General features: G+C 47.4%; 1 protein-coding gene across 1 annotated transcript; it reads left to right on the top strand.

Moving 5' to 3' along the window:
* The first annotated feature begins 645 nt into the window (after positions 1-645).
* Positions 646-7,123, top strand: RNFT1 (ring finger protein, transmembrane 1). The gene is made up of 9 exons (XM_027903302.1): positions 646-671; positions 2,036-2,406; positions 2,721-2,797; positions 3,299-3,399; positions 3,852-4,005; positions 5,310-5,468; positions 6,180-6,245; positions 6,680-6,781; positions 6,943-7,123. Exons 1-9 carry the CDS (start codon positions 667-669, stop codon positions 7,075-7,077), a joined length of 1,170 nt encoding a protein of 389 aa, XP_027759103.1. The 5' UTR covers positions 646-666; the 3' UTR covers positions 7,078-7,123.
* Positions 7,124-8,831: the final 1,708 nt, after the last annotated feature.

Genomic DNA, 8,831 nt, shown 5'->3' with positions numbered 1-8,831 from the left:
CGGATAGATATTAGCCCCACTTCCCCTGTGAGCTGCATACCTAAACACTCCTAGAAAAAAAAAAAAAAACACCCGAGCCAAGGAAAACAGATGCCATTTCTGGACGCAAAACTAATTTATTCAAGAGCATATTTCGAACGAAAAAAAAAAAACCCGCCCTGTATCTATTTCCTTTCGAGCCTCTCCCGAGAGCTCCCGCAGCATTAACTAGGGCAGCGCTCCCCTCAGGTTTCCTGGGAGGCAAAGCCAATTTCCAGACAGCAGGACTTCCCTAATCGCCGCCGACAAGCCGTCGCAGCACACTTATATTTATATGTCCATACACATCCCTTAATTTCCTTCCTTATTACAGCCTTCGCAGGTTAATTTTAATCGAGGCTTTCGATAAAATTCAGCAGGAACCTCCCGCCCCCCTCCTCCCTCCCCACATTTTGGCGGGGCTGCGCCTGAGGGGAGCCCCCCCCCACACGCCCCTCATGGAGGGGCGAAGGCCCCAACGTTGCCAGAGCAACGCCCAGCTCGGAGCCTTCTTCCTCCTTCATCTTCTTCTTCTCCTCCTCCTCTTCTTCTTCCTCCTCCTCCTCCCCTCACGGCTCCTCCTCTTCCTCCCACCCCCTGGGCCCCGGCGATGGCGGCGGGCGGCGGGCGGGAGGCGCCGGGCGCCTCATGAGGTACCGGGAGGGAGGGCGGGAAGGGGGCGGCCCCGCGTCCCCCTCACAGCCCGGGGAGGGAGGGGAGGACGCGGTTTCAGGGTCTTGCCCTCCCCTCGCGGGGGTCCCGGCGGTACAAACCCTGCCCCGAGGCGCTGCCGGGGGGTCCCGGCTGGCGGTGCCGCCGCGGGTCGAGCCCTCCCGAGGGTTGGGTGGGAGAGGGTCCCCGAGCCACGAATCCGGCGAGGGTTCCAAGGGCCTTTATCAGGCGCTTTATTTTGGCAAATCTGCGGCGGGGGGACAAAGTCTGGGGGTGTGCGGGGTGGTTCTCTGCAATCCCATTTAATAACTCCGGTGATTTGTTGGAAGTTTGCTCGGCGCGGCGCCAGCGGCGGCTGCGACACTCCGGCAGTGGGATCGGATCGCTCGCTTTTTAAAACACCCAGCTGTCAGGGTTTTTTTGCCCCAAACCACCATCTGGAGAGTGTAAACAGGAACTTTTTGCCGTGTAAAACCAAGTTTGATGTATCCTCTTTGTATCCCCGGTGAAACTGGCTGTGGGAAAAAAAAAAAAATTTCAAAGAGGAATCTGTAAGATTTTGAACAACAGGAGGAGGATTATAACAAAATTCCCAGTGTTTCAGTAACACTGCTCCATAGTGACAAGTACTGTGCCAAATCCACCTTCGAGGCATTCTCCAAAATTGTTACTCTGATGTCACACCAGTCCAGAGAAGCTGATTTAACACGATTTGATCAGAGTAAAGGCTGATACAAAGTGAGAAACTGCCCAACAAGGCGATCAAAAGATGCCAGTGGAAAGACAAACGGGACCTCCTTTGGCTGCTCTCTCTGTTGGACCGTTTGTTGGCCGCATTTCGTTTTTCACTTAGAGCCTGTCTCTTTTAAATGCTTTTTACAATATGGCCTAACCTGGTTCTGCTCCCTTCCCCAGACAGGATAATCACATTAATCTGATAATGGCCCTCAGTTTGGAGCATGGCTTCTCACCAGGCAGTGTCTGAACCAGCGCTCACCTTTAATGGGTGCACGTAAATGTGCTCCTTCCCTCCCTCCCATCTCCCTTTGCTCCTTCCCTGCCCTCCTGCTGTTGCTATTTTTGTGCTGGTCTCCTGTCCAGCAGCTTTTGCTGCCCTGGTTTGCACCGAAGCGACCTCAGCTGTTCCTAAGGAATGCTAAGGGAAACCTGCCCGGGGATGGAAGGAAACAATTTCGGTGGCACACAGAAAGCTGTCCCGTGGAGGTGGGGTGGGAACCCTTCTAAACAAACACACACAGGATCTCGGGGAATCTTGTCTAGATTCTTTTTCTTCCCTGTTTATCTCTTTCCTTCAACTGTGCCTTTTTTTACCCCCCCGCTGCAGGAGGCACCACCCAGCAGGAATCCGGAGCGGGAAGGCTCCCAGCATGCAGCCCGGCTGCACCCACCTGCACAGCATCCCGGGGAGCGGCGATCCCTGCCCGCCATCCGCAGACAGCTCCTGCCATCCCGGCACAGGAGCCGTGCACATCCAGCTGGGAGAAGCCAGGGACAGCCCCAGCTCCAGGAGGGGCTCCCAGAGCCGCTCCCACGGCCACGGGGAAGCGGCAGGAGGGCTGGAGGACACCGGCCTGGACTCAGAGGAGCAGGGAGGGAGCTCCCTGTCGGAGCTGAGGCACCTCCTGCAGTGGCTGCACAAGAGCCTGCCCTACCTGCTGATCCTCTGTGCCAAACTGCTCGTGCAGCACCTCAGTGGTAGAGTATGACCCAGCCAGGGCCTCCCCTCCAAAGAGACAGACTGAGGGACGAAGGATAATTCCATTTATTTTTAGCTTGGTTTTTTATTTGCTTTATTCATCAGAAAGAGAGATTTGCTAAACTGCATTTCAGTGGCTTCTGTTTCCTTTGCTGGCATATGTACAATGTGCTTAATTATCCTGCTTGGAGAGTCTGAGCTATTAATTGTAATTACAAAGACATATTAGAAGTGGCTGCTTTTTAAACCAGTTCAGTGATGATTTTTTTTTCTCCCCTTTTCATGTGTATAACTGATCCTATTTTCCTAATAGGCATTTCTCTTGGAATTGGGCTGCTAACAACTTATGCCTATGCAAACAAAAGCATAGTAAATCAGGTTTTTCTAAGAGTAAGTATCATCCTATGACACAAAATACTCTAAGTTAACCAAGACTTTTATTCATCAAATTTCGAAAGAAATGTGAATGGAAATACGGCCTTATTTACCTAATAATGTTAGGTATAACAAGGTTTCAAGATGGAAGTAGTCTTAATGCTTCTCTACAGTGTAGAACTTCTCAGATAATAAGCATAAAAAGAGGGTTTTTTTTTCCCCCCCTCTGTCTTTGACTGGAAAACACTTCAAGTGATAAAAGCTTTCTGTAATTTATGGAAGAACTTGTGGATTAAACAGCAGTTGACAGCTTAAATTTTCATCTCTCTGTTCACTCCCAAAGGCAAACCTGTTGTTCCTTCAGAGTGGGGTGGGTTTAGTTGCATTTCTAGAAAAAACCTTGACACACACACACACAGAGAAATTGGTATTCTGAAAACATTAAAATGACTGCTTTACCTTTCCCCTGAGCTCTCCTGTTTCATGTGGCCTCAAACGACTCCCCCTCCCCTGCAGGAACGGTGCTCCAAGCTGCAGTGTGCCTGGCTACTGCTCTACCTGACTGCATCATCCCTGCTCCTCTACTACACCTTCCACTCTCAGGCCCTGTATTACAGGTAAGCACAGGAACACCTCTGCTCCCACCACAAATCACTCAAAACCAACTGGGCATGTTTTACTGGCTATTCCCAGACCCCCCAGTGGGTTTGATGTGCCATGGGAATGTCCTGGTTTGATTCCCAGTGGGTTTGATGTGCCATGGGAACGTCCTGGTTTGATTCCCAGTTTGGGGCTCTGTGCAGTTTAGGACTCCAAGGGGTTTTCCCCCTCATCCCCTCTGGGCTGTGAATCAAAGGGTAAATCCCAAGCCAAAAAAAGCAAAGCCAGGCATGAGGGTTGTGATGAAAGGCGGGAAGGCTGTCAGAGATTCCCAAGGATCAATTCCCAGTGAACAGTCCATTTTCCTTGTGGAAACCAGGTTTCCTTCTCTCAGCCTGCCAGGATAGTCTCTGGTTACAGTTGCATCTACGGAGGGTGCCCCGGTAACTTCTGATGCTTCTTTTTGTAGCTTGATCTTCTTAAACCCTGCGGTGGATTTCATGAACTTCTGGGAGGTCCTTTGGATTGTGGGAGTCACAGATTTTATTCTGAAATTCCTCTTCATGGGCTTCAAGTGCTTTATTCTCTTGGTGCCTTCTTTTATCATGTCCTTTAAATCCAAGGTAAGGAAAGAAGCTGTGTTTTTGCTTCCTTGTGAAGATTCTTTTCTGGTAAAAATGAGCCTAATTATTAAATTCTAGCTGGAGAAAAGTCTTTAATTAAAGATCTGTGTATAATCCACCCTGGGCAAGGAAACCCTGGGGATTTCCTGCCCTTCCCTGCTTGGTGCTGAGGAAGGTTTTCAGTGAGATGGGAAACAATTCCTCCTATCATATGGATAGATGGTTTATTCCTGTCTCTGAGGTTGGTGTATTTATTTTTATCTGCTTCCCGAGGTGAGGCAACAAAACCAATTACATTTTATCTTGAAATTGCAATTACCAAGTGCTGGTTCCAAAAAACAAATGAACAAGTGCATTTTCATGCGGTAGCATCTGAACAGGATGTGTTTTGGGAGGTTTTATCTCTTCAAATGTGCCAGAACAAGTTCTTCTCAGGTGCAACTGGCTTCTCTAAACACTGATTTATAATCAAGATCTTTGGGTTTTTCTGCAGCTGGTGATGTAACATCTAAAAACCAGTTATTGAAAATTCCATGACACCAACTGTGACCTAAATTGCGCCTAAATTAAAGAAGGAATCTGATCAATAGTGGCAGATTGTGGCACTATCCAGTGCCCACTCTAGAAGGGGTGCTCCTTCTCTGCTATAAATCGAGTTTTAAAGAGAAACTGGAGGAAATGAAGTAAGAGCTGAGCTAAATATCTGATTATCCACACACACACACACACACAGGGCTCTGTGCAGGACACTGGTGTTTTGTTCCTCAGGCATTTTTAGGGTGTTCCTGAACTCTGGTTACCTGTTACCCCCTCCTGCTTTCCTGGCCCCCAATCCTCTAATCACCCCATCCCTGAAGGAGTTCATTATCACAATGAAATCATGTTTACAGGGAAACAGGTTGTAATTAATGTTTGTTAAGAAAAGAATGGGCCTTTCTCTCCTTTTTTATCCCCCAGTGCAGGGCACAGCTCTGGCTCTTGACAAGCTGATCTATGTGACCAAATCTGCCTTATTTTCCTTTCTCATATAACTTTTATTTCCTCTTTTTTTACACTTATGTGCCTGACAGCATCAAGCAGGCAGACATCACCTTTTAGCCCATTAATTTGATTTTTGCAGCCCAGCCATCCATTCTGTTCCTGTCACCTGCCCAGCTGTTATTTCATATCGAAATACCGAGTTTCATAGTGAGTTATTTCAAGATATTACAAGAGGGAGCTGCTGAAAAAGAGTAACAGTTCATCTTTTCCTCTGTTTCCCAACCTCTTTGTGTTTGGAATCCTCCTCTGCCTGTCCTGCTCAGGGTTACTGGTACCTGCTGCTGGAGGAGCTGTGCCAGAATTACCGCACCTTCGTGCCCATCCCGCTGTGGTTCCGCTTCCTCATTGCCCATGGGGAGCTGGGCACTGTCCTGGGATGGTCCCTCGGGATCCTGCTGGGCCTCCTCTACCTCACCCTGAAGGTAGGTGAGCTGTGCACTCCCCTCAGCCACCCTGAGACACGACCCAACGCTCCTGCAGGTTCCCCTCTGCACTCAGGGCAGGGCAGGGCTGCAGCTCAGCTGGAAAACTGATCCCAAAACGTGGCTCAGCACCCGAAATCAGCATTTCCTGCACCTGTTCTGGGAAGGGCTGGGATTGCAGAGCAGAGAACACTTACTGAGTGTCCCCTCACAGCAGCCACTGGTCAGACTGTTGTCACATACTGAGGAAAAGAGCAGAAATCCAGTGACTGAAAGAATGGGCATTTTGCAGGATCTGCATTTCCTCTCTGCTGGAGTGTCCTGTGGGATTCTGAACAGTCCCTGCTGGCTCTCTGTGCACCAGGGAGCTCCTGTGCCCCACATGCACCCAAAAATCAGCACAGCTTTGGCTTTGACCACACCCACTACCCCCTGATGCTCTGGGACCTTCACTGCAACCCTAAAACTATGGCAGGGATGATGAGAATGGTGAGATGTTTGCACTCAAACACTTCAGAACCTCAACACTGTTTCACTTCTAAAGAACAAACCTCAGTTTGGTTACACATCAAACAACCCAAAGAGGGTCAGTCTGAACTCTGGCTCTGCTTATCCCACCAGCAGTGAGAATCTGCCAAAAGCTTGGAAGACTTTTAAAGTTCACAGAGGAAAAGATACCAAGCATAACTCGAGTTTTCTCTCCCATTTCAGCTTCTGAGCTTTTTTGGACAACTGAGAAACTTCAGGCAGGTTTTAAGGATGTTTTTCACACGCCCAGTGAGTACTGAATTCAAAAGTTCAAAACCATAAACCCAATTTACATGGAAATACTTTCTAAATGCCTCATTCCTGTGTTCCTTTGAGCTGTTCTAACAACAAACTGCATTTCTGCATCAAACCCTGTATACCCTTCTCCCATTTCAGTCCGAATTCCTTAACTATGTGATTTTATTGCCATCTGAACAACAACCACCACTCCCTCCAAAATCTTTTCTGCACAACCCTCCAGATGAAAGCACGTGCAGCAACACCCCCTTTTTGTCCTGCTCCACTTCAAAAACAACCCAAATGTTTCCCTGCAGTAGGGATTTAATCCTTCTCCTGCCGCAGCAGCCCTTCCTCCCAGCTCCCTTCTGTCCTGGTGGGTTTGGTCTTGGCTTTTCCATCCCCCCCAGGACCCCAAGATGTGCTGAGGGCCCTTTGTTTTGCAGCACTATGGGGTGCCAGCCAGCAAGAGGCAGTGCTCAGAGTCAGATGAGATCTGTTCCATCTGCCAGGCCCAATTTCAGAAGCCCATTCTGCTCATCTGCCAGGTAACAATCCCAACTATGACTTCTTTCTGCCAGTTAAACCCCAGAAAATGAGGTGGGTGAGTAGATGTTTTATGAGGAGCTTCAGAAATCAGGCTGGGCAGTTCACAGAGAGTGTTACAGGTGGAAGGGCTCAGAAGCTCCAAGTTCTGCTTCTCTTGCAGCACACATTTTGTGAAGAATGCATCAGCCTGTGGTTTAACAGAGAGAAAACCTGTCCCCTCTGCAGAACTGTCATTTCAGAGCACGTGAACAGGTGGAAGGACGGAGCCACGTCGATGCATCTCCAGATTTTCTGAAGCTTCTCAGCCAACCTGCTGTGTCCCCTCTGGGTCCCCGAGTCTCCAGCAGGCCCAGCTGGAGGAGGTTCCACACCCAGGCTCCTGTCAAACCTCCCAGCTTTTAGAACGCGGCACAAAATCCTGACTTGGCCTCTTTTAAGCAGAGAAAACTGAAGTGTTCAGAATGAATGCAGAAAAAAAACCAGCCTTGCTCCTCCTGTGACTGTCCCAGGAATCAGAAACCCTGAAAGGTGCTGCTTTAATTAAGGCTTTAATTCCACATTCTGAGTTCCAGACTGGGCTAAACTCTATTTAATCTCATAACATAACTCAACCCAAAAGGTCACCCTCCCACTTTAATGTGAGCAAATGTTTTACTCTGGACTACAGTGACAATTAGAGCTCCTTGTCACACTTGCCATGAAAGATCCCTCAATGCCCACTCCATTAAATTGCTTTTTGCTCCTGCACCTGGACCAGCAGCTGTTTCTCACTGTACCTGGAGAAGCACAAGATGTTTCCCTTTAGGTTCTTGGAGGCTTCTGATGGATCTTGGGCTTAATCTTCTGCCTTTAAACCAACCACTGGTGTTAGTTTTTTACTTGGCATTTTATAAAGCTGAAATTTTTAAAGCAGATCTTTAATATTATATTTTTTGTCGTAACAGGACCCAGATTTTCTTACAGGGGAGAATCTATTTTATACTGTATTTGCAATTTGTAGTACGCATAAAAATCAGAGAATAAATGCATTTAAATCTACTTGTTTGGTGCATGTTGAATAAAGAAAGATTTGTTACTCTTTGAGTACTTAAAGCTTACTGCCAGGCCTAGTTTTGTTGTTAAATTAATGTCTCTGGAAAACAAAAATGCCTCAAAAGCAACAATTTATTCGTGATTAAGTTTTACGTCAATTATAGCACTAATTAGAAACAATCTCACTTTGTTTTCCTGCTTGTCTTTTCTCCCTGAAAGGCTGAAAAAGCCACTCAAAATTATTCTGCTACAGGAAAGTCACCTTTAGTTACCATTAACTGAACACCTTTAGAAACTTCTAAATTAAGTAAAAAGAGAATTAAGAAGTGAAACTCTTCCTTGGGCACGATGTCAGAGCAAAAAAAATGCACTTCTTAATTCCTCACTATTGATCAGATGAATAAGCACCGAGGACTGCAGGCAAGGCCAGATTTACAGCTTAAAGATATGAACCCAATTAAAGTATTGACTTGTGGTTAATAATTAAAAAAACCCACCACCACAAGAACTCAGCAGAACAATTTGGGGTTAATTCTCTCTTTCTGTGGGTGTTTTGGGTTTTTTTTCCCTTAAAGATCCAGTGAAAATGATCCAAACCCAGTAACATCAACAGGTTTTATTAAAACCAAAGAACTACGAAGAGGTTTTGATCGACCAGTGTAGATTTACAGTTCAGAAATGAAAGTTCATCCTCATCTTGGACACAGAGGGGGGAAAAGGGAGGAACTCACCTCCAGCAGTGCCATCCTCTGATCCATGTGGAGTCAGGATGCAGCTCGTCCTGAGCCAGGCCAGCATCACCTGCAGGGGCAGAACAGAGAGCAGGTGACAAGTGACAACCAACAGCGGCTTTTTCTGAGCCCCAGAGCCCTTGGGGACAGGCTGGGAAATGAGCAGCTCTCAGGGAATTCCTCCTCCCTCCCTTTCCCCTCCAAGACAATGATTTCCATCCTGAGTTACACTCAGGGCCCACCTACTTCCTAAAAAAGAAATGACACCTGTTTAAAGTTGCTTTTA

This window comes from Empidonax traillii, unplaced genomic scaffold (genome assembly GCF_003031625.1).
Source record: "Empidonax traillii isolate 1590-97213 ecotype Southwest subspecies unplaced genomic scaffold, ASM303162v1 scaffold957:size654520, whole genome shotgun sequence".
NCBI classification, from domain to species: Eukaryota; Metazoa; Chordata; class Aves; order Passeriformes; family Tyrannidae; genus Empidonax; species Empidonax traillii.
This window is presented reverse-complemented; position numbering and strand designations above follow the sequence as displayed.

What these genes read in the sequence shown, in the direction of transcription:
- RNFT1 (XM_027903302.1), top strand. An exon ending in GCTCGTGCAGCACCTCAGTG is followed by an intron (nt 2,407 to 2,720) that starts GTAGAGTATGAC and finishes TTTTCCTAATAG; the next exon opens with GCATTTCTCTTGGAATTGGG. An exon ending in CCATTCTGCTCATCTGCCAG is followed by an intron (nt 6,782 to 6,942) that starts GTAACAATCCCA and finishes CTTCTCTTGCAG; the next exon opens with CACACATTTTGTGAAGAATG.